This window comes from Scophthalmus maximus, chromosome 1 (genome assembly GCF_022379125.1).
Source record: "Scophthalmus maximus strain ysfricsl-2021 chromosome 1, ASM2237912v1, whole genome shotgun sequence".
In the NCBI taxonomy this organism is placed as follows: Eukaryota; Metazoa; Chordata; class Actinopteri; order Pleuronectiformes; family Scophthalmidae; genus Scophthalmus; species Scophthalmus maximus.
Genome location: NC_061515.1, coordinates 5,439,063 through 5,462,221, shown reverse-complemented (window position 1 = coordinate 5,462,221; position 23,159 = coordinate 5,439,063). Strand labels below are relative to the sequence as shown.

Here is a 23,159-nt window from a genome sequence, read left to right as displayed (position 1 = left end):
AACAGACTTGGAATATTTTTCAGGAAGATCAAACTTAAAATTCACAGTTTTATGGGAATTGTTGATGCTTGGTTTTTTGTTTTTTTTAACTCCGGCCTTTTCAGACACAATGTTAGTACATCTGTCTTTATTTTTTTTCTTTGTGTGATGCCACAGTGTTTGATCTCGTCGCACATCATGTCTCCTCTTCAGTGTTACTCGTCCTGAAACCATTGGAAGCACGGTGATGGAACAAGATAGTTTTTTTTTCATTTTTTGATCTGAACAATGACTCGGTTTGCACAGCAGCTTATGAAGGTGCGTTATGATTAAAAAAAAAAAATATATATATATAATAATGCAAAAATTGTTAAAATAATAAACAGACGAAAAGCCAGATTAACGTCACGAGGCCGGATCAGGTGCATCGCGCCACTGTAACGAGGAAACTTCGTAGCTCCAGTGTCGCGTCCTCAGGTACCTCCCCCCCCTCCCTCCCTCCCTCCTCCTCCTCCGCCCCGCCGGGTCATGCGAGGACACGTTGGCTCGCAGCCGAGCCGGGAGACGAGTGAACTGCAGCGGCTGTCAACCGTCGTCCCGTGTCTTTCGTCGTTGCGCGCGCGACTCAACATATTTAAACAACTGCGGCGACGAACGGCTGCTTTTTTTTTTTTTTTTTTTGGGGCCAAAGTTTCCAACATTTTTCCGAAGCACTCCGAGAGTCGCCGGGGAATGACGTCACGACGTATCACATTGAACGATGACGCCGTTTGATCATTAAAAAAAAAAAAAAAAAAAAACGGGGGAAAAAAAAGAAATCGGCCGTTAAAAAAAAAACAACGAAATATATATCGGAGAAATTAGGTCAGCTAACTGCGACGAGCGACATATTTATTATGAATCTAAGTCGCGTGCGTTCGGTGATGGAACTCGAACGAAGACGCTCACTCGGTGTGAAATAACCTGCCGCCCGACGAGGACACACACACACACACACACACACACACACAGAGAGAGAGAGATGTCCGGTGTTCGAGGCTCCAGCAGACGGGGGCCGTAGCCGTTGGACCGGTCCGTCTGCCCGCCGCCCTGCGAGCCCCGAGCGCAAACGTCCGCGCCGCGGTAGTCCCGGTGGCCACGGCGGGGGCGGACGTGCTTTAGCCCGGGAGAGGACGGAAGAAGGAGCCGCGCGACGAAACCCAGGAATCCCTCGTCCTCGTCCTCGTCTAGACGAGCCGCGGAGCTACACGCCATGCACGACCCACTACCTCAGTAAGTTTAGCGCCAGACGTGAGCGATGATCACGCAGGACTCGCCCCGGCGACCAGCGGCTGGTGTGGCCCGCCTGGGCTCCGAGCCACACGCTGCGGGGTCCGCACATGGGACGATGTCGCTTCCAACGATATTCTGGGATGATAACGACTCGGCTGCTTCACACCTCCACATTAGCTGTAGGTGCGACGGATCTCATTGTGGCCGAGCTCACGGTGATGGCTGACAACACGCACCTCAGTGTTGGTCCCCCCCCCCCCTAACACACACACACAGACACACACACAAACACACACAGAGAGACACACAGACACAGACACACACACACACACACAGAGAGAGACACACACACACACACACACACACACAGAGACACACACACACAGAGAGAGACACACACACACACACACACACACACAGAGACACACACACACAGACAGAGACACACACACACACACAGAGACACACAGACACACACACACACAGACACAGGCTGCTGTCTGAGAGTCTGCACCTTTTGTTGCAGCACGTGTGTCAGCCAGTGGATTAGTGACCGACCCGGGAAACATTGAGCATGGATGCAAACTTAAGATGTTTGTTGTCACCAAGGTCCCCATGTGCCGTTTTTCATATAATCCTGTTTTGAATTCAAATTGTGTGTCATTGCGTTGGCACGCCATCGTCTGAATGACCTGCTGCCATCACCTGGGGCCCAGGTCTGCTTGTGTGGTAGTTTTTGGATTGACAAAGATTATATATATATTTTTTTTATGTGAGTGACGTAAAATAACTAAAGGTCGAACTTGGATGTTGACATGGGGAACAACCCCAGCAGGACGAGGCATGAATGTCAAGGGCCGCATTGTATCAGTTGATGTTGTGCTGCTGCTGTAGAAGAGCACCAACATACACATGTTCACACACCGTCAGCCTGCTGCCCTCCTGAGAGAATCTGGTCTTGGTCCTCACGATCGCTCTGCCCGGTCCCAAGGTGTCATGTTCTAAAAGTTTCGTTGTGTCACAGTTCCAAAAACAATCAACCAAATTTGCTATAATAATATGAAACGGGGGGGAAAAAAACAGAAACCTGAGAAGCTGGAATCAGCAAATGTTTCAGTGCGACAGGTGATCCAAATATTAATCATTTGTCACATTAGTTGAGTCGCCCGCTGTCAAACCACCGATGTGTTGCATTCGTTTACCGTGTCGAAAATAATCTTGGTGTTAGTGTGAACTTTATTGCCCAGTTAAATGTACACGCAAGTTTTAAATCACTGTACTGATCGTTCCAGAATTAACTATTTCAAAACAGGCGACGGATATACACTGATCTGCCACAACAACCGGTTTTAATGCTGTGGCAGATCAGTGTGTTAAAACTATGAAGCTCTTTTTGTGACAAATAACGTGAGGGACATATGTTTATCTGTTTTGTTTCCGCCCCCAGAAAATAAACAGATTGATGACTGTAGCATGTGAACACGACCACCATGTGAGCCTCAGCACTACTGCCACAGATCGTCTTTCACGCTGAGCAGAAGTAAATAGGCTTCGGTTTTTGACGGGATGTCGAGCCGCCGGAAATCCACCACACCTTGCATGGTGCTGCCCTCTGACGTGGTCGAGCAGGAAGAGGTGGTGGAGCCAACGGAGAGGACCAAGGAGGAAGAGGCAGAGGAAGAGGAGGAGGGGAAGGTGAAGAAGAAGGGAGCAGAGGAGGGGCCGACCGCAGAGGAGCTAGGTCAGGCTGTTGTGGTTGTCCCCACACCTCCGGATACAGGTATTGTAACATTCGCTTGATCCGTTCTCCCATGTGTAAATGACTACAGCGCTGAATATTAACCAACAGTAATGACATGGGTACAATTTGTCACAATGAATCTTCTGTTATCTTATTGTTATTATAGATGAGCCCAGTGTCTCTGCTGTAGAAGACGGTGACCTTGACAGTGAACTTGATCCGTCACTGAAGCACAGCGCCGCAAACCCTCCTGAGGATCCGAGCGGCGATCAGCCAACCCAGGAACAACAGAGCGATGCTGCCGAGGAGGGGGGAGCAGACCCCGTGTCGGTTGCTGCCATTTCCCTCAGTAAGACGCCCATCATGAGGTTGAAGACCAAATCTGAACCCAAGAGGATCGCCGTGTCGCTCAAATCGGCGGAGGAGGCGTTGGACGGTTTCGGTGGAGGCAGTGAAGGGGAGGTGGGAGGAGAGCAGGAGCCCATCGAAGCTCCCCTGGGGCACATGACGCCCGTGGAGATGCTGCTCCACGACGCCATGAAGCTCGGAGGAGGTGGCATGCTCGTCAGCCCGCCGTCGGAGCAGCAGAGGAAAACGTCCATTTTGAACCCCACAGTTCTGCCTGCTGGCCTGGCACAGGTAGAGAGTTGTTTATCATGAAAGGCTTCTGTAAACTCATTTCAGCAGCACAGGTGCAAGACATGCTGCATTTACCCCCTATCTATGTAGGATTAATGCAACTTTTAAAACTCAACATGTTAAATGTCAGCCATGGAACAGCAGCTCTGCAAGCTGCTTAATATCCATTGTCTTCTTCAGAGACAGCAGCTTGCAAAACAGGGAATGAGCAGCTGAAGTAGTATCAACCGTCCTGATATTTCTCATATCTTCCTTGATCTCAGGTGCTGTCAGCTTTCCAGGCCCAGCAGAGTGCAGCAGCGGCGGCTCAGCCTCAGCCTCAGCTACTGATTCCCCTCAGCAGCATCCCATCCTACAGTGCAGCCATGGACACCAATCCCCTGCTGGGCAGCACATACAAGAAGTTTCCTTACCCCTCGACGGCCGAGATCGGCAGCCTGGCAGCACAGACACAGTTCACAGAGGAGCAGATCAAGGTAAGACGAAAGCGTTGGTCGGATAACCTCTTCTGATTTTGAAATACAATAAGTACAGCCTTTTTGCTTATTTTGTATACGGTGATGTACTCGATCTCCCCTCAGGTATGGTTCTCAGCTCAGCGGCTGAAGCACGGTGTCAGCTGGACTCCCGAGGAAGTGGAGGAGGCCAGGAGGAAGCAGTTTAACGGCACGGTGCACACGGTGCCTCAGACCATCACTGTCATACCCGCTCACCAGCTCTCCGCTGCGGCCAACGGCCTGCAGTCCATTCTTCAGACCTGCCAGATAGTGGGCCAGTCTGGCCTGGTGTTCACACAGGTAGGTAAGGAACGGAAAGCACGCCGTGTCTACCAAGACTTGACTTTGACCTGCTTAGCCTTGAACCTAGTCACTGTAAAAACTGGTAAGACTTTGACATGCTTGGATGGTTTTAATTTAAGTGACTTGTATTTGGATTTGACTTGACATTGTTTTTAGCAAGTTTTGATTGCACGGGAGAATATGTAAAATAATATCACACACACAAACTGTTGTCATTCTTCTGCGCATTACACCAAAGATTTATTTACTTTATCTTGTGATCCAAGGTCTTGCATCAAATAAGTGAAGTGTGAATAAGTGAATTGTTACACTTGGACCTGCTGTTGGACATTTGTAGTGGTTTTGGTGTTTGGCCAGACTGATATTTTACAATTTAGAGGTAATGTAATCTTGCCAAAAAAGGAGCAGGTTTATGGCCCTCTCCATCCAGCGAAGTGTTTAAGTTAATAGTCACTTTAAATAACCTTAAAATACTTTCTCAGTCCTGCTAAATATATGTCATCCTCATATGTGTCATTTTATCACTCTCTGTAGGTCGGTCCAGGGGGGAACCTTCCAGTGACCAGTCCAATCACGCTGACAGTGGCAGGACTGCCCAGCCAGTCCCAGAGCTCCAGCAGACTGTCCTGCCAGCCCACCCCAACAAGCAGTGAGCTGAAACGGGCAACCACTGTCCAGCCCCCCTCTCTTTCTCCACAGGTGGAGGCGACCTTAAATCTGGCTTTCAGACAAATCCTTGTTTGATCTTGTGCTCACAAAGTAAAACTTGTTTTATATAAAAAATTTCTTCTTCTCTCTCTCTCTCTCTCTCTCTCAGGAAAACTCGGCCCTCAGTGCTGACACATTCAGTATGCGGCCCAAGAAGTCCAAAGAGCAGCTGGCAGAGCTGAAAGCCAGCTACCTGAAAAACCACTTTGTCACTGACGCCGAAATCTCCCGGTTGATGAAGGTCACGAACCTGACAAAGGGAGAGATCAAGAAATGGTTCAGTGACACCCGGTACAACCAGCGCAACTCCAAGAACAGCCACGTCATCGTTTTCCACGACGGAGGGGGTAGAGGCAGCTGTAGCAGTGCCAGCGCCACCATTGTTATTGACTCGAGCGATGATAACCCCACGTCTCCCCATCCTCCCTGCACACCTCCTGTGAAGGAGAAGGAGACACGGCCAAAAACATGGAACCCATTCCCAGACTTTACTCTGCAGAAGTTTAAGGAGAAGACACCGGAGCAGCTGGTGGTGCTGGAGGAGAGTTTTGAGAAGAGCTGCAACCCGTCAGATGACGAACTGAGCCGCATGAGGACGGAGACTAAACTAACTAGGAGGGAGATAGACGCCTGGTTCACTGAGAGGCGAAAAATGCCATCGGTCAGTACCTCCTCCCCGGACTCCTCCGAGGGAGGGAAGATGGAAACAGATGGAGCGAAAGCAGGAACAGGAGGGGCAACCTCTTCTTCACCCTCTGCCGCCTCGTCTCGCAGAGGGAGTCAAAGTCCTTCCGGAGGTCGCAGTAGGCAGCTGCCCACCACTAGCAGCAGCAAGAGAGACATGAGAGATAAAAGTAAAAAGACTCCTGAGCAGCTCCACATTCTGAAAAGTGCCTTTGTGCGGACCCAGTGGCCCACACCAGAGGAGTACGACCAGCTGGGAGAGGAGAGCGGCCTTGCTCGGTCTTACATCGTCAGCTGGTTCGGGGACTCTCGGTACTCCTGGAAGAACGGAAACCTGAAATGGTTCTTTCAGTACCAGAGTGGTAATGCAGAGGGCGCGAACCTGGGAGGAGGCCCGAAAATGGGAAGCGCCAGTGGGAGAAAAAGACGCGGCCGGAACCGAGGCTGGGGTCGTTCCCGAACCAGGAAGCAGCCGAGAAGGTCTGCCTCCTGCAGCGCAGACACTGACAGATCTCCCCCCGCAAAGAAGTTCAAGACCGGGAGGGAGATCCTGAAGGAGTACTTCCTGAAGCACCGCTTCCTCAACGAGCAAGACCTGGATGAGCTTGTCACCAAGACAAACATGAGCTATGAACAGGTAATGAAAATGTGTTTTATTTGGACATGAGAAACCATTAGCATGTTTCATGTTACTCTAGCTCTTTTCAGACTCCAGAGTTTCAGGCCAATGTCCTGACGTCAGTGCATGTCTGCAAGCAGCTTCTGTTCTGTCACCAGGGCCCTGAACCCAAGAGTACCTTTAAAGACCAGTGTGTGGGATTTTGGGGGCCCTATTGGAAGAAATTGAGTGTGATATATAATCCCCTGAAATTAAGAATTGTTATGTTTTTGTTAACCTGCAATTGACTCTTACACATCTACATCAGGAGGGGGTCCTCGGCTCGACTTGACTATTCGACCGCAGCCCTCATGTACCACGTTGCACTGCCATATTTCTATGGTAGCCTAGAATGGACAATCCAAACTCTGGCTCAACAGGGGGAGGGCGAAAGCTATTCAGTTGGTTTCAGTCTGCAACCCCACCACGAGATGTCACTAAATCCTACATGCTTGTGCTTAAACGCTAGGAAGATTGTGAAAATCTTTTTTAAGGACATTCTTAAGATTAATATTTGACAAAATACAAAATTAGTGATGGTTAGAAATTGAAAAACACACACAACTCCTTGTGCAGCAGCTAAATCGATGTGTTCACTTCCTTGAGCTGACTTCCAGCCACTAAAACCAATCATAACAATCTGAAAACTGAATGATTTCATTATGTAATGCAGATTACAGGCAGTTATTAAAGTGATGTTGCTAAAGTGAGTTCATTATTATTATTCTAGCATCAAGGCAAGTCGACAGGACAAGCTCCGTATGACATTGCACATGCAGTCGCACTTATTGCTCGTTTTGGAAACAGGTGTAAAAATGTATTATCGGAGAACGCGGTACATAGCCAGGATTTTGGAAAAACTAAGGTCACGAGTTCATGTTTTTCTCTCCTTGAGGTGAGGGAGTGGTTTGCCGAAGTCCAGCGGCGCTCAGACATGGGGGGAGATCCCTTCCAGGAGTCGGCTGCCGGGAGGGCGGACACAGTCAAAGGAGTGGAGGCGGAGGGAGGGGAGACACGGGGAGAGGCGTCGGCGGCCGCAGAGGACCAGACTGGCGCTGCTGCTGCTGCGATGGGAAATGAAGATGATGATGAAGAAGATGAGGAGGAGGATGACGCCGAGGATACAGACGACAGTGAGGTTTGGGAGCCGTCACGTAGTGTCCGGAAATCCTTGTCAGTTTCTGAGGACTGAAGATTGTGGAAAGCACGTTGAGACAGTACAGAATGTTACAGGAGGAATCCTGGGAGGATCAGTGCTGGAGGACAGTTAGCTGAACCAAGTCTTTTTTGCCACTGAATTTCTTGTGTACACATTTGCAACATTAACTCACTGTTGTTGTTGTTTTTTAAACTATTTCTGAATCATGTCTACATACAACTAACAGATGTACCATGACTTTAGCTCACTCTCTCAATACGCATCTTATTAACTGTAGTGTCACAATTTGGACAATAATTGTGATCAAGGAAGCGTTTTTAGCAAACTTTGCTATAGATTCGGGGAGAAAAAAGCAGTTACACAATATTTTGTCAAAACCAATACCATCACGTGCATTCTTCAAGCTGAGCTTAAGATGAAAACCGTAGACGTGAAAAATATGGTATATCCAGGTACATCCATACATACTGACTGTTGTAAATTTAACAGTTTCAATCTCCAGCATGCTCCTTGATAAAAAAAAAATTGCACTCCTTCATTGCTTAAATGAAGCCAATAAGGGAGATTTATTCACACAGGTATGCTGTAGTGTGTTATGCTCTCTAAAATTCAAACTTCTATCCCCAGCGTTATGAATGTTTCAGTCATGGTCCCAAACTAACTGCACACTGAAAAAAAGACTCATCTGTTGTGTCCACACAAAGGTGCTTAAAGACTCATCACTACTAGATGTCACTGCTGAGCAATCTCCCCAATAATGTCCAGCATACATCTCATGGAGGAGCTGGTTGATTTGACATGTGACAGTATCTTTTTTTATAGCACCTGGGAAGATGACGGCGTGGACCAGGTTGTTTGAGCTGGAACTATTGGATTGATGATGATATTGTTAATCCGGTGTGTTATCTCTGCGGGCTGAAGGCCTAAGGAGAAAAGTACCTTAAAGCTGAATGAATGCCAAATGCCATGATGCTTTTAAATAACGCAGGATGTCTGCTCCAGTCTTCCCTTTATAGTGGCTCATTGTTCATTAATACTAGTACTATAGATTTTTAAGTGAACACCTACAGACCTGCTGGAGGATTTCCACGGTACGTCTGTAATATGCACTGCTATTGATGTTTTTTAACAAACCTGTCACCTTTTTGATAGAACTCATCCTGTGCTATCAGAAACTTTTTAGAGGAGGTTGTGTCAATTCAGATAGTTTGAGGTTTTTTGTGCCAAAGCTGAATGTTTGAGCAGTGAGCTACAGTTTGAAGCAGAGGCACAAAGTTTGTGAATGAAAACGATGGACACTGTGAGGCAGACATCTGGGTCCAATGAAATCATAAACAAAACAATAGGAATATATTTCGCCGCAGCATTTCAGTTAGAGTTTGCTCGTGGCGGGGTTTCTGATTGGATCGATGGGATGGACTGAATTTTTAAGAAGGGGAGAAATGCAAGCACCAGCTGCAGCTCCGTTGTGAGTTTAAAGTAAATCAATCCGCATGTTATCCCCTCGACAAGACTTCTATCAACACCAAATCACCGACACTTTGCCTTTAGGTTTGGGCTCATGTCAAAAATGAGGCCTGCAAATCATTGTCAGTCCTGACCCACAATTTAAGAAGCACTGTTCAACAGTATTTGAAATAATAATTTGACTCCCAATCTGCACTGAAGAGGAGAACGAGAAGCACCTAAACTAATCTTTTAGAAATGCACTTTGTCCACTTGAGTTCACAGTGAACTAAATCCTGATTAGGCACCTTAATCTCTTATTGCACCACGAAATGGCTCTGAGAGACCAAATCTGTTTTGTATTACTAAGAACTGAAGCAGTATTTAGCCTTTTTTTTTTTTAATCCTTTGTGTGTTTTCAAGGGGAGGAATAGTATCAAGTTGTCCACTTTTCTAATAATGTGTTATTTTCATAACCCTCATATGGCTCAAAAAAAAACTAGTAGAACAATCACCCACGATTTCTTTTGCTAAATTGCACAATTTGAGGCCAGGTTTTTAATCATCTCTCCTTTTGAAAATGCACATGTGTGTACGTGTTGTTATGCTTGTACTGTTGCTTTGAATCATGGGAATTGTCTCCCATCTCTCCTTCTCTGCTCTCACATGCCCCCGTCTGACTCCACCACTCTCATCCAGGCCACCTTTGTAAAATAAATGCCCATGGATTTCATTCGCACTTCCCGACACATGTTTCTGTAAATGTTAGCGACGCCCTGTTGGTTCCCTGCCTCGTCAAGTTGTCTCCAACACCGGCAGACTGACGGACAGGGCCATATTCACACGTTCAAAAGACTGAAACCGTTCAGAAAAAAATCCAAAAGACATTCTTGGAAAATTCACTTTCTCTATCGTGGAGTGAATTGTGATGCCTGAAGAAACAGCACAGCAGTTCCCTCAGCGGTGGGAATTCTACCAAATAACGCTCCTCTTTCCGACTGTTTTCTTCGAGCTTTACCTGCATTAAGAGGACAACAGACTGGAAACGGCCTGGACCACAGACCTTTTATTGACACGGGGAGGGACTCTTGATGAAGCTTTGCAGATAAACCTATGTGCCTCCATGGCTCATATACTTGTTTGAACAAAATTTCACCCTAACTCTCGACAAAAGAAGGTGGAAGAGTATGTGAATGCTTTGGAAATGAGAAAACTGTGAGAGTGATTCTTAAAGAGAGGCTTGTTCAAACCAAGGTGTGATGCATGACCCAGCTCTGCTTTTCTTGCTGATGCTAAAAGATGCCTAAATACTCTGAAGTTGACATTGGAAACTTCTGTGGAAAGTCCTTAAACCTTGGTGTTTGGAATGGTATTGTGTTTCCTTAACAAGCACTTGTCACACACTACACGTTGGCACCACTTGAGCTACAAAAAATACATTTAAGCGTTAAACTGACGTTATAAAGTGACAAGTGCCTTGCAATGAAAAACATAACATTCAAAACGTCAAGATGCACCTTTTGTCTAATACTGCATGCAATAACCAAGACAAACAACTGCTCATTTTGTACATACAGTATTTTGGGTTGGTATACTTGGCACAGTGGAGGCCTAATCGAGGATTTCAGTTTTGCGTTGCTTTAATAGTATCAGTTGCATTTCAGTCAACACATTGACTGCAACCATGGACCTAATTTTTTCTTTTCTTTCAAAATGGATTTCAAACTGTTTTTAATCATTGACTTTTGAACCGTGCAGTCGAGTCTCGTCGCTCTTGGCGCCTTTGCCAGACTTCTTCGGTATCTAGCTTCGTTTTGAGCAACATTTTGAAAGTCCTTAGCTTTGAATTTAGTTTTCACCGCAATTGTGATATTCTTTGACGGACATGTTGTGCCTATTTGTAACAGTTTATACTTCATGTGCTAATTTTTATTTTATTTTATTTTATTTTTTACAAATGCTACAAAATGGCTTTTGCCACAATTGGCTTCTTTGAGTTCCCAGATTAGGCTTAATCCTGTGTCCAGGTATCCAGCCCACAGTCTTTTACAGTGTGCTCCTTCTTTACTGTAGTCGGTCTGAACTATATTTTGTATGTTTCTATCTATGACAACTGTGTCATCACAAGTCTATCCAGACGTCAGTGGATTTGCTTGGTAACAATACTGACCCATACAATATGTACAACAGTCGTGTTTTGTTTTTTTTAATAGAACCTGTTTCAGCTAGTGTTGCCTGAGTAGCTTTTTTTGGGTTGCAAAACATATAGAATCAGAACTCAGTTGAAAAGACTTCACAAATCACCTAAAGGAGATTTATTATGCTTTTTTTTAAAAAGCATAAAAAAAAAAAAAAGCAGTTTTTCCCTTTTCTCTAGTGTGTTATATATATATTTTTTGTGCATGTAAAAGGTCTGCAAAGTTAAAAAGCCCAAAGTAAAGGGAGCTCCTCTCCCGCACAGAAAACGCTGCTCATGAAGCTCCTGAATTTCCACGTCAGTGGTCCGGTTGATGCTTCCGTAACATCATGATGTCACAATGTCACGCAGGTGCATAAGGCATAACCTATTGGCTCGCGTGGAGGCCAACACTTCCCACGTGCACTGGAAGTTTCCCTAGAAATAAAGCCAGCGTGACTTATATTCAAGAACTCACGTTTTTCAAATGTTTCCCCCCAGGTCTGTTGAGGTGTCTTTTCTCTGAGTTATGATTTTATATCTTATCTCTCCATGTATTCCAGTTATTCTTGTGCAGTAGAGCTACGAGCTAATGTTGTGGTGGGAGTAGTTTACCTGCTGTCCTATTATACTCATGTCATAACTGTACCCTTTGCCGCACTTCTGCTTAGTCCTCACTTGTTTTCTGTACTTAGACAAGTAGTTGGTTGAATGTTTCTTATGCAATCAGAGATTCAAATGTTTTCACTATATAGCAGCTAGCTTTTTGGTAAAAAACAAAACAAAATGCATTTTGTCAAAATTGTAATACACTGTACATATGAATTGAGATTTGTTTCTTTTTCTCATTTGCTTGGTTGACTTTTCCACCTTCTGGTTTTTCTGATCTAATTTTGATCTACTGACATTTTTTACCCCAAGTTTATGCTTCTAATCGGCTTGATTTCCTTTTAACCCTAAACTGTACCAGTTTTCTCCCTGTTCCTGCTTCAATACAGCTCCAGACCGTTCCAGTGAGTGATGACAGTGATCTCTCAGCTCCTGTATTTCTAAGTAACAGTTGGTTCCATAGACACAGATACAGTAGGAAGAACACAATGATCCAACTTCATACTCTGCCATGAAATCTTAAATTTACACTGCCAATATAAAATTATGTTACTGCTGACTTAAACTGATGTTTAGTCTCTTCGACCTGTTTTGTTGTTTATTATTATGATTATTTTTTTCATAAGCTGTGACCTTGAACTGGTGCACTTAACCCATTACAGCTGATCGATGACTAGATGATGGGGAGGGGGTTTGTGGGAATTACACCAACGTCCTTGAGGATGCAGGCAGAGTGTAGCCTGTGGGACCCAGACGAATTCTGTCGGTTCTACAACCTTCATGATCAAACTCCTCATCCAAAACAGATCAGTTTTCTGTGTCTATGGAAGTGACATTTCCATCGGGTCATTTCTGCACTTTGCCTGTACGTCATGAAATGTGTTTAAAAACTGAGAGTATCTGTCATAAAGTTTGATTAAACATGGTGTGTATGTGCGATGGCCTCTGCAGGCTTTGCTCTATAGAGAGCTGAAGAGATTCTTTATGGCCCCTTGTGTCATCAACTTGAAGCGACCAGCTGTGACGCAGACAGTTTGTGCAATGTTTATTATTTACAATCCTGGCTGTTACTGGGGATCTGGCTTGATTTTTAGCTTGATTTAAAAAAAAAAAAAAAAAGATTTATATTTTATACTTGTTTGAGGACAAACCCCAATAAATTTTGATCAAAAGATGTGTACTTTGTCAGCAGTATTTTGCGTGTTTTGCTTTGGCTACATGCTATGAAGCAGTCAGACGGCAGTGTCCTGTTAGAATCCTATAAGTCAGTCACCATTTTTGTTTCTTCTGTTGTTTCGGTGTTGCAAAGACTCACCAAAACCTCCGAGATTAATGGCATCACTGTAGTTTGTTGATGGTATTAATACTGATTTAAATCTTGAGTTGTCAAAACATGCACAGATGCTAGTTTTATTTTTGGGGAGCAGATTCACATTTGAAAATCCAGGCTGTTAATCACTACTTTGAAGAAGTAAATATGTCCAGATATCAAGATGATGTAGAGATATTTGCATGTGTTGGAACATCCATAGACTTAATATGTAGCTTTTTATTTCTCTAGATGTAAACCGGTATATTTGTGCACTTTAATAGAAATTAAAAACTCTTTTTATTTTCCTGCTCTGTGCTCATTTTAATTGAAATTATGACTCAAGTCATCTGATGTTGCTGAGTCTATCGATCAGTAAGGAACTCACTTTATGCAGATGCATGTGAGTGATCTTTTTAAGGATCAGAATATAATTTAAGAAGGTATAAAATAAATAAACAGGAATTGTAATATAATCCTCTGCTCATGCTTTCATTTGGACACGTGGGAGTGGTGGAATTCTCTGAAGTGTTTTAGGTGATGGGTTCAAGCGCAGTGCAGCAGTTTACCAGATAGAAGTGCTGGGATGAAGCAGAGAGCAGTTCCTCTCAAAAAAAAAACAGACGGTGCTCAGTGTTTTTCATGACAGTCTCTCTGCACCGTATAGGTCATGCATGTACTCTGCCCTCTTAAAATGTTTGTAATGTGTTTGTGTTGTGTCGATGTATCCATCTGTAAGTCATGATGATGTGATATGACTATGGGGGAGATCGGGGGGGGATTTTTCATAATTACATTGTTATTTTTTTCCATTCTGAGACTTTTGCTTCCACTGTTATAAAATGTTTTGTCACTGATGTTAAACATTTTAAATTATTATAATTTGGCATTTGAACAAGCAATGTGTTATCTAATAATTCTGATATGAGAAAAATATACTAATGCCGAAATGTTTAAGATTCCAATTTATAGAAATGGGGAAAATGAAGTGTCATTCAAATTAGCCTGCAGTGTGACTCGGAACCTTTCTGCCCGGAACTATAGTCACTCGACGTTGTAATCAAGTCGTGCAGTTTACAATTGGACACTACTGTAGTCGCGAGGGTTGTGTCGACTCTAAACTTTGCAGCTTTGTTGTTGTCTGTGTGTTAACGGTGTTGTTCGGCTCCTCATGGAGATATTCGGGAGCGCGTTTGACGACTCTGTGTTTTTGGAGGCGAGAGCCCGAGTCCGCGTGACTCTGTCTGCGTACAATGCCAAACTGTGTGAACCAGAGGTGAGTGTTCGTGACAGTTTGAAGCTAGTGTGTAAAAAGAGCTGCGCTGAACCCGACATGCTAAACACTGACATGAAGGTTTTATCACCGGAACAGTGTCACTGGGTGTAGAGATGAACTGTGTCGGCCAACGTTAGCCTTGCTAACTCCAGTCGGCTAACGTTAGCCTTGCTAACTCCAGTCGGCTAACGTTAGCCTTGCTAACTCCAGTCTGCTAACGTTAGCCTTGCTAACTCCAGTCTGCTAACGTTAGCCTTGCTAACTCCAGTCTGCAAACGTTAGCCTTGCTAACTCCAGTCTGCTAACGTTAGCCTTGCTAACTCCAGTCGCCCTATCGATAGCCTTGCTAACTCCAGTCTGCTAACATTAGCCTTGCTAACTCCAGTCTGCTAAAGTTACCCTTGCTAACTATCCGGCCTGCTAACGTTAGCCACCGCTACATCAACAACAAGGCTTTGAATAATTCCTCTTTTTTTGTCTTAAAAACTACTTGAACCGATTAGTCGATAATCAAAATAGTTGGCGAATAATTTAGTAATCGATTACTTATCGATTAACCGTTGCAGCTCTGGTTCAGAGGCAGTTTTCCGTGGCGGGTGTGTGTCTTGGTTTCTCGAACAATGTGTCATAAAGTCAAGAAAAGTCTCCACCAGTCAATGATGAGCAGACTCACGTTATTTAATGGAGTGTATTGTTTTCTTCTTCTGTTTTCTTGTTTCCCTCTGCAGTGGTTCTGTGAGAGTGCTGCTCTCGATACAGACGATTCTCTGGAGAAGCAGAAAGTTCACAAGTTCAGAGGCGACTTGGCCTTGAGACAAGAGAACTATCAGGTAACTCAACGGTCAGTCAGTCATCTCTCACCCCAGAGGATCTCAGTTCACTATCAGAAATAAAACTGAACTTGTTTATTTCAAAACTGTGGTCATGAGACAGTGTCGGAGCATTTCTGTGACTCTGCTTTTACCCCCAACACATTAACATTTTCCACCCAACTAATGTCACGTAATCAGAGTGAGTGTGTGAGTGTGAGTGTGTGTGAGTGAGTGAGGGAGGGTGTCCAGAGTCGTTCATGAGTTTGTGCCTTCATGCAAAAAGGAACATGGCCTGCGATGCCACACGCGTGTTACAGTTTGTGTCATGTATGCAAAATAGCACTGACAGTTTCCATCACCTTTCATTTGAGACGTCATCACCCGTGGTTCTCAGACTCCGTCTTCTTGCCATCAGACCTCTTTACATTGTCCACTTGGATGTCTATGGTTAAAAGAAAAGCCCTCGTTTTTTGTTTTGTTCTCTTGGTGTGATGGGTATAGAAAGCCTTGGACGCGTACAGCTGCTGTCTGGAGTGGCTTGACGACAAAAACATGACCATCAAAAGAGATGTCCTGGAGGGAATGGCCCGATGCTGCACAAAACTCGGACAGAGAGACAGGGCACTGGACTTGGCTGACCTACTGGTTAGTCTCTGAGGTTTCCCTGTCATTGTGAAATTCTTTACATCTTGCTCAGTTTAAAAAAGGGTTATGGTTAACCCTCTATACGATATCACATTTTTGGTTCGTATAGTTGTTCAATTTTTGCCACTTTGCACGCCATGTTCATCTACAACCATTCCAACCAGCAATGTCCAAAAACAATAATCCACCATTCTAGATTTGTCTGATGTGGGAAATGAATAGTGAGTAAGGCATTTTTTTATTTTACATACAGTATTGTACATGTGTATATTTTATGTTACACAATAAATATAAGAAATAATGTTGAAAAGACTAAATCTTTTCTCCAAACTATAGCAGTGTAGAAAAAGAAAAGTACATTTTTTTGTATATTTGTTTCATCCTTCCAGGCAATCTGTTGGTATTCATCTTTCTTGTGTTAGTCATTTTTCTTTTTTTCATCTTGCCGAACCTCAAACCTTCCTTGACACAGTTTTTATTTTCCTATTGACTTAATAAATGGTCAAACTTCAGTAATGATTTATACGTCATCTCTCTCATCAGAGCAAAGACGCCTCCAACACCTGTCACCTGATCAGCCTCCTGCTGCTTAAGGTCCGCATTAGCCAGAACACACACACACACACACTGATACAAACACATCTCCCCGCATTTGTTCGTTCCATGATTGTAACTGACTTTTTGTGTTCAACTTTTATTAAAGGTGAGCATCTACCAGCATTTTGGAGTTGTCGGACCAAAGGTGTCGTCTCTGCAGCGGTTGTGTTGTCTGCTGCCCTTCAACCCCTGGCACTGGCTCAACCTGGGCCAGACGTGTCTGCAGCTGCTGGACAACGGTAGCACGAGTACGCTCGACTTCATTTCCTGTTTCATTCAACACCCATGTAATTTCGTATGAGTCAGTTATGAAGGAGAGATTTTACCATGGTGAACATAAACATTCTTGCTAACGAAGACACAGGAATAATAATGATTTGTCTTCATGTTTTTTTAACTTTTACTAGGATCCTATCCCTCTAAGAGAAAAGAAGAAGAGCAGACTGATGGAGGGACAGAGGAGGAGGAGCAGCAGCAGGAGGATGAGGAGGCAGCAGACATGGATGAAGACAGACTCCGTCTCAAAGCTTGCACTTGTTTCCTCAGGACGAGGTACAGCATGTAACCGAAAACCACTGTCCTTAAATAATGTGCATCCACACATCACACGAAATATCAACTATTTTCAAGTAGAAGTATGTAGAAATTCCATTGTGTGCTCAAATTAGAGATTTTCTTAGACGTTATGTGAAGCGTGAATATACATCATTGTTAGCACCTTCACGTCTCCTTGTTGTTTTGTCTCCCTCAGACTCCTGTTGACGATCCTTCGGCAGCAGCAGTCCTCCTTTGTGTTGCAACGCAGTGAACGTGCCCTGCAGACGACAGACGAGGCGCTACAGCGGCTGAACCCCAAAGAATCAACGCTGCACACGCTCACTGAGGTGAGCACACAATCCTGACAAGGAGTATTAGTCAGCGTGTAGTTTGTACACTACTCAGTCTTTATCCTTTCTCTCTGATCTGCCAGGTGATGTCAGAGGACCTGGTTCCAGAGAAGATGAGGGAAGACTACCAGGACGGGGAGAGTCTGGCCAGTGTGTGTGTGCAGAGTTTCAGAGAGCGCTGGTGGAACAAGATCTTACACACCGGCGTGTCAGAGACTGACGGAGATCTGTGTCGGACAATGCCGGACACAACGTCCTGATGTAGAATGTTTACCGAGGGGACTGGAGAACCTGCTTCAGCCACCGGACAGATCCCATCAAATGACAACAGACAGAAGGAATGAACTGAAAGACAGATCCTGGGCCTCAACCATATCAAAAATACATCTCTGTACCTCTGTAAGTCACTACTACAGTTCTAATGTTAACTTTAAATGCTGAAAATAACCACAAAAAAACACGTTGAAATGTATAAATCACATTTACGACGTAACATGTTGATTCGTGTAAACAACCCAGACGTACATGAATGTTTCATCCACTTCATACTGGCGAAACATAATTTATAGCAGTGATTCTATTCGGCTTTGAAATAGGAAACAAAGTGAGACATTTTAATGTATTTTTTTAAGTCTAAAATGCAGCTGAAGCCATATGTCCATAAAACATTAAAGTGTTAGAATTGTATTTTTTTGCAGCTGAAATTTTTTACAGCATAAAGCAGTCATCATATTTACATGGACAATAAAAAAGTCCTGACAAACCCGTTGCAGTTTTCATTTCACTGCTTCATTACACTTTCCATGTCAGGACAGGGCAGTTTTATTGTGTATAATTATTCCCATTCAGGTTTTGTGATGACATTAAACTCAAGGCGTCGTCACGATACCTAATAACTCACAAAACATTTGAGGATTCACAGATGATCCCCCTGAATCATCGGCTAAATCAAAATAAAATTCTATTCCTCAACTAAACTGTAGATTTATTTTTATTCCAAATGCTTGACAAAGTGCACAAGTCTAATATAATTTCATAAACGATACACAATATGAATTCACTGTTCCACCGACCTCTAAAATAACATTGTGTTTTAGGGTTTCATATGTCCATAGTCATGTTTTGATTGAATCCTGCCGAGCGTCTGTCGGTCAGGCTCTTGCTCCGTCTCAGTAGTGTGTTCATGTCGGCGGGCGCCGGCCTCCAGCCCGACCGTCCACTCGTGGTCATCTGTCCCGTCCCGTAGGTTGTGTCAAAGGAGCTGGTTCGAGCCACCGGTCTGGGCCTTGCAGTGTGAATCCAGTTCAGCCTGGGAGGGGGCTTCGCCTGCTGGGAGGTCTGGGGCTGCATATTCTGCTCGGGGTGCGTCTGGAGCCGAGGCCTGGGCTGAGTTCCCGTTGCTGTTGATGTCAACTTAGAACCTGGAGCCTCTGTGGGAGGTTGACGTGTCCGACCAGGGGTTTGGCGCTGACTCTGAAGCTGATCTGGCCTCCTGGTTCCCGGAGGGGGGATGTTGGTTTGGAGTCCAGATATGTGTCCTCTTGAATGGGTCGAAGGGAACTTAGGACCTGTCTTTGCTTGTTTTTGAGGTGACGTAGGAGGAGACAGTAGTTTGGGATCATCAGATTTAACTCCTCTGTGTGTGTTGAGACCTGCTGCAGAGATCCCTGGAGGCTTCGTCAGTCTGTTTCCATTCCTCTGCTGAAAGAAAAATCCTTCGGTACCAACACCGTCATGATCAAGATTTGAATTTTTCAAAGTTGACTGATAACAGACGGTCGTCTGCGGTACCTGTGAGTGGTTTCCAGCGTGTATAGGGTTTGACCCTTGAACCTTTGCATTGGCGAACTGACACCGATCGTACGAGACCTGGGTCGGACCCAGAGTCTTTGAATGGCTCGGGATCGGGTTTTGATTGTTCTCCGCTGGTTCCTCGTGTGCTTTTGCATCATGCCTTGCGGGGACACCCATCACTGTGTGCTTTGACTCTTCTACAGATAGACGTTGCAGTGTTCTTGGTAGAAACAACAGTTTCGGGTACAGCGGTGGAGGTTTTGTGTGCGTTTGTGCAGCTGTGCCTTCTTTTTGCAGATGTTGGTTGTCATATTTGTTGCAGTCCAATGCTGGACTCTTTGGATTTGATAAAACTGACGTTTTTGCTGTTGTCTGGGTCTTTTGAGCGTTTCCAGTCCAAGCCCAGTGGCCCATTGTGGGGGACTGCCTGGATTTCAAATGACAAGCAGCACCAGTGTTGTCGTGCTGGGCTGCACGTGATGTGATGTAAAGAGGGAGAATATGAGGCACAGTGATGAAAGTGACAAAGCTGGGAACTGGTTTGGAGCTGGAGTCGAGCCGGTGGAATTCGTGATGGAAAGGTGCGACGGAGCCGCCCTTCACGTGAAAAACAAGACTCCGATGGACCTGCCACGACAGCCAGGAGAAACTGAGAACACGCACACACACAGGATTTTTAACTGTCGAGCAACAAAATTAAAACGAGACATTTAAGTAGACACAGACTAGACATGCAACTGTATTACATATAGACACTTACAAGAACGCACAACATTCTAACACAATTTGCTTTTTGAATGCGTGTCCGTGTGTGTACCTGTACGAGCCAGTCAGCACCTCGGTCCAGTCCTTGATGATGAAACTCTCAGCGACCCGACCCGTCAGCTTCCTGCCCGACTTGGCACAGTAGGTCTGTCCATCGACGCTGCGGACTGACAATTTCTAGACACAAAGACAGTTTTCACTTGTGGAAGCAGAAATAAATATCTGTCCTGCAAGCGATGTAGATAGTTAAGACATTGTGATGGTGGAAGTTTGATAAAATTAGCATTTAAACTGCCCTGAGTTATTTTTCCACTGAACAAATTCTATAGATGTTTGCGGAAACAGCTGGAGACTGAAGCAGCAAAATGAAAACTTGAGAGGTGCAAGAATTATTATGTTAAATACTGTACTGAGCATCACCCTGAACGTATTAAAGATATATTACTGTCATTCAATAGTCAGATGTTTACCGTATAGGATATGAAAGCAGTGACCGCTGAAGTTCAAAAAATATTGCTCAATTATTATAAATAAAATTGTCCTGTGACACATTTTGATTCAAAACAATGGCACAGATCCAAAAAAAATGTATTTTCAGTTCAGCTTGTAATCAGCATTAAGGTCCAGCAGAATGCTACTAGTCATTTTTGATTAAATGTATCAATGGCCGCAGTGTATTCCAGAAAAAGTCCCCAGCTTTTCAAAGCATGGGCTCTTATGACCAGTGCGTCAGCACCATGCTGAAAATCAAAGGTCAACATGTGAAAGAGAGAGAAAAGAAAACAGATGTGCATAGCGTGCGACTCGTGTTTGCATCTGGCGGGCAGCCAGACGTCTGAGCCTCTGGAACCTCTGGGCGTCTGGTGTTTTGGTTTATGGTCGCCATGGTTACAGGAGACAGAAGCGACTAGATGACACCAGTGAACTTGTGTGGATTGATCACATTCAGATTTAAAACTAAAGATTTGGCGCTGTTTTTCTTTTCTTTAGGAGGTTTAGGCATTTTTCGGAAAATGTTTTTACTGTAACAGCAACTGAAGAAACAGGGAGTCGTGCAGACAGAGAGATCGGTAGGTGGTGGAGAGACGTGGACGAACTGACTCACAGGGAAGTTTTTGCCGTCGAGTTTGAGGTCCTGCCACATGGCGACAAACAGGTCGAGGTCGACATGATCCAACAGCAGGTGGACGGACACGTTCCTCTTCCTGCTGGCCTCCAGGATATCACAGAGCAGCTCCACGTCGGTGAAGCTGTCTATCACTATGGCCAGGGCCTAAACACACACCGAAAAATATGTCACTATACCAAAAACCTTCGCAGACAGATATCACGCAGAGTGTATCTGACCTTTCAGCACATGAGAACCAGTACTGACTTCTCTCACATGTAGAGGCATGCAAGCCATGTTCCTTTTTGCATGAAGGCACAAACTCATGAACGAATCTCGACACCCTCTCTCTCTCTCTCTCTCTCTCTCTCTCTCTCACACTCACACACTCTCACACTCACACACAGATAACAAAAACGAACAAACCATTGTAGCCTTTCTGATGAACTCTCTGACCAGGTCCTTCATGCCAGCAGCACTTCTGTCAGAGGGGAAATAAACACGGGGCTCACCCAGGACAGGATCGGCCCACTTCATATCTGGAAGGGGCAAAAAAAACAAAATCATAATCAGAAATGGCAGCAAACAAGAACGTAAAAACGATGACATTGTATTTTGGGTCGACTCACAAAACTCTTTGCAGGATTTTCACACCTGAATATATTTGAAGAAAATACTAAAGACTTATATTTTGCACTACCAATCAATAATTGAAATAGTAATTATTCATGTTCTGCTCTTAGAATACCCTTGATATCGCTCTGGCCTACACATGCCGCTTCAGAATCCCTGCCTGTGGACACTGCAGGACATTGTGTGTCAGAATGGGAGCCAGCTGACGAGCTCTCCAGCACTTTGTAGTCATCAACGTCAGACGCAGCAGGATCGGCTGCGTAAAGCACAAAGACAAGACAGCAATCATTTTCTGTTTTATCCAGTGAATTAGTCATTTTCACACAAAAAAAATGTAAAAACATGTTCAACCTGTGTTGCCATCTCTTCCATGCTCCAGGATGTAATTCTTTTCCAGCTCTGACAGAAAGTCTGCTTCTCCCTCCGAGCTCAATGCCTCTTGGTATCCCTTTAGCCCCTGGCTGAGCAGGCAGTCCACAGCCAACCGGGCGCTCTCGTTGTGGCTCAGGTCCAGCGCCGATCGGGCGGCCGCAGGGTCACCGTGACCGGAGGAAGGGACGCGGAGCTCTTGAACCCGTCGCCTCACCTTGCCCAGAGGTTTGGACGTCCTGTAGCACAACATGGACACACTACTGCTAATACAATCCATGGCAGGTATCCTGGGGTCAGAATCCAGCGCCAATGGACAGATGTTGGCAGCTGTGCATGACCTTCAGATGCCTCTAGCAGATGGTTGCTGTTGTGTGACATCTCAAGAAAGAGCTACTGGTTGAGAAAGACAAGTTGAAGAGAAAATGACACGCCCCCGGCTGAGGGTGAGATGGTTTCACAGTTGATGAAAAGTGACATGGTAAGTACTGAGAACATTAGTCCTGCAATTAGGTGCTGATGTGGCCTTTACAGGTGAATACACAAGGTGTGGCTGCGTAGGGAAAACAAAAACATCATGTGTTAGAGAGGAAAGATAATTTTGTTAAATCTGGTTTAAAGACCGCGTGTGTGTGTGTGTGTGTGTGTGTGTGTGTGTGTGTGTGTGTGTGTGTGTGTGTGTGTGTGTGTGTGTGTGTGTGTGTGTGTGTGTGTTGATTGATCAGAGTCAAGAACGATAAAACAAAAAAACAACAATCGGCTTCACTTGGAAGTTCCCTTCCAGGTGAGAGCGGAGGGATAGAGACGAGTAAGTGACAGGAATGAGGATGGCTGTCTCCTCAGCTCATGTCAAGCAACGCCTGGATGCTAAAAGGACCAGAAGGCAAAGACAAGAGTTACAGGCGCGCGCACGCACACACACACGCACGCGCACACACACGCACGCGCACACACACGCACACACACACACACGCACACACACGCACACGCACACGCACACACACACACACACACACACACACACACACACACACACACACACACACACACACACACACACACACACACACACACACACACACACACACACACA

The 23,159-nt window shown here is 44.9% G+C and overlaps 3 protein-coding genes across 8 annotated transcripts; 2 read left to right on the top strand and 1 right to left on the bottom strand.

Moving 5' to 3' along the window:
• Positions 1–504: 504 nt before the first annotated feature.
• Positions 505–13,047, top strand: LOC118287448 (zinc fingers and homeoboxes protein 1-like). The gene is made up of 8 exons (XM_035613054.2): positions 505–1,251; positions 2,699–3,031; positions 3,159–3,631; positions 3,895–4,107; positions 4,213–4,428; positions 4,966–5,130; positions 5,249–6,460; positions 7,377–13,047. Exons 2-8 carry the CDS (start codon positions 2,818–2,820, stop codon positions 7,671–7,673), a joined length of 2,790 nt encoding a protein of 929 aa, XP_035468947.2. The 5' UTR covers positions 505–1,251; positions 2,699–2,817; the 3' UTR covers positions 7,674–13,047.
• Positions 13,048–14,243: 1,196 nt separating this feature from the next.
• Positions 14,244–18,160, top strand: zgc:101716 (uncharacterized protein LOC492784 homolog). Of its 2 annotated transcripts, none has more exons than XM_035620106.2 (8): positions 14,244–14,456; positions 15,185–15,286; positions 15,770–15,913; positions 16,457–16,507; positions 16,617–16,749; positions 16,918–17,062; positions 17,262–17,394; positions 17,481–18,160. In XM_035620106.2, the coding sequence occupies exons 1-8, from the start codon at positions 14,352–14,354 to the stop codon at positions 17,655–17,657; spliced, it is 990 nt and encodes a 329-aa protein (XP_035475999.1). In that variant the 5' UTR covers positions 14,244–14,351; the 3' UTR covers positions 17,658–18,160. The 2 variants fall into 2 exon arrangements, with proteins under 2 accessions (XP_035475999.1, XP_035475279.1); XM_035619386.2 differs by having other exon boundaries at positions 14,245–14,456; positions 16,617–16,758.
• Positions 17,940–23,086, bottom strand: LOC118288076 (protein FAM83A). 5 transcript variants are annotated; one of them, XM_035614254.2, is made up of 6 exons: positions 22,049–23,086; positions 21,813–21,953; positions 21,491–21,603; positions 21,062–21,229; positions 20,009–20,133; positions 17,940–19,840 (listed from the first exon to the last, which is right to left on the bottom strand). In XM_035614254.2, exons 1-6 carry the CDS (start codon positions 22,344–22,346, stop codon positions 18,499–18,501), a joined length of 2,187 nt encoding a protein of 728 aa, XP_035470147.1. In that variant the 5' UTR covers positions 22,347–23,086; the 3' UTR covers positions 17,940–18,498. The 5 variants fall into 5 exon arrangements, with proteins under 5 accessions (XP_035470147.1, XP_035473340.1, XP_035472516.1 ...); XM_035617447.2 differs by lacking the exon at positions 22,049–23,086 and adding an exon at positions 21,694–21,718 and having other exon boundaries at positions 21,813–21,950; XM_035618277.2 differs by having other exon boundaries at positions 19,643–19,818.
• Between the last annotated feature and the right edge of the window lie 73 nt (positions 23,087–23,159).

Coding starts and splice junctions, on each gene's coding strand:
- LOC118288076 (XM_035614254.2), bottom strand. CDS start 22,346: ATGGATTGTATTAGCAGTAGTGTGTCCATGTTGTGCTACAGGACGTCC. Junction 20,134..21,061: donor TCGACGGCAAAAACTTCCCT/GTGAGTCAGTTC, acceptor CTTTGTGTCTAG/AAATTGTCAGTCCGCAGCGT. Junction 19,841..20,008: donor GTGCTGACTGGCTCGTACAG/GTACACACACGG, acceptor GCGTGTTCTCAG/TTTCTCCTGGCTGTCGTGGC.
- zgc:101716 (XM_035619386.2), top strand. CDS start 14,352: ATGGAGATATTCGGGAGCGCGTTTGACGACTCTGTGTTTTTGGAGGCG. Junction 14,457..15,184: donor CCAAACTGTGTGAACCAGAG/GTGAGTGTTCGT, acceptor TTCCCTCTGCAG/TGGTTCTGTGAGAGTGCTGC. Junction 17,395..17,480: donor CGCTGCACACGCTCACTGAG/GTGAGCACACAA, acceptor CTGATCTGCCAG/GTGATGTCAGAGGACCTGGT.
- LOC118287448 (XM_035613054.2), top strand. CDS start 2,818: ATGTCGAGCCGCCGGAAATCCACCACACCTTGCATGGTGCTGCCCTCT. Junction 4,429..4,965: donor CTGGCCTGGTGTTCACACAG/GTAGGTAAGGAA, acceptor CACTCTCTGTAG/GTCGGTCCAGGGGGGAACCT. Junction 6,461..7,376: donor CAAACATGAGCTATGAACAG/GTAATGAAAATG, acceptor TCTCTCCTTGAG/GTGAGGGAGTGGTTTGCCGA.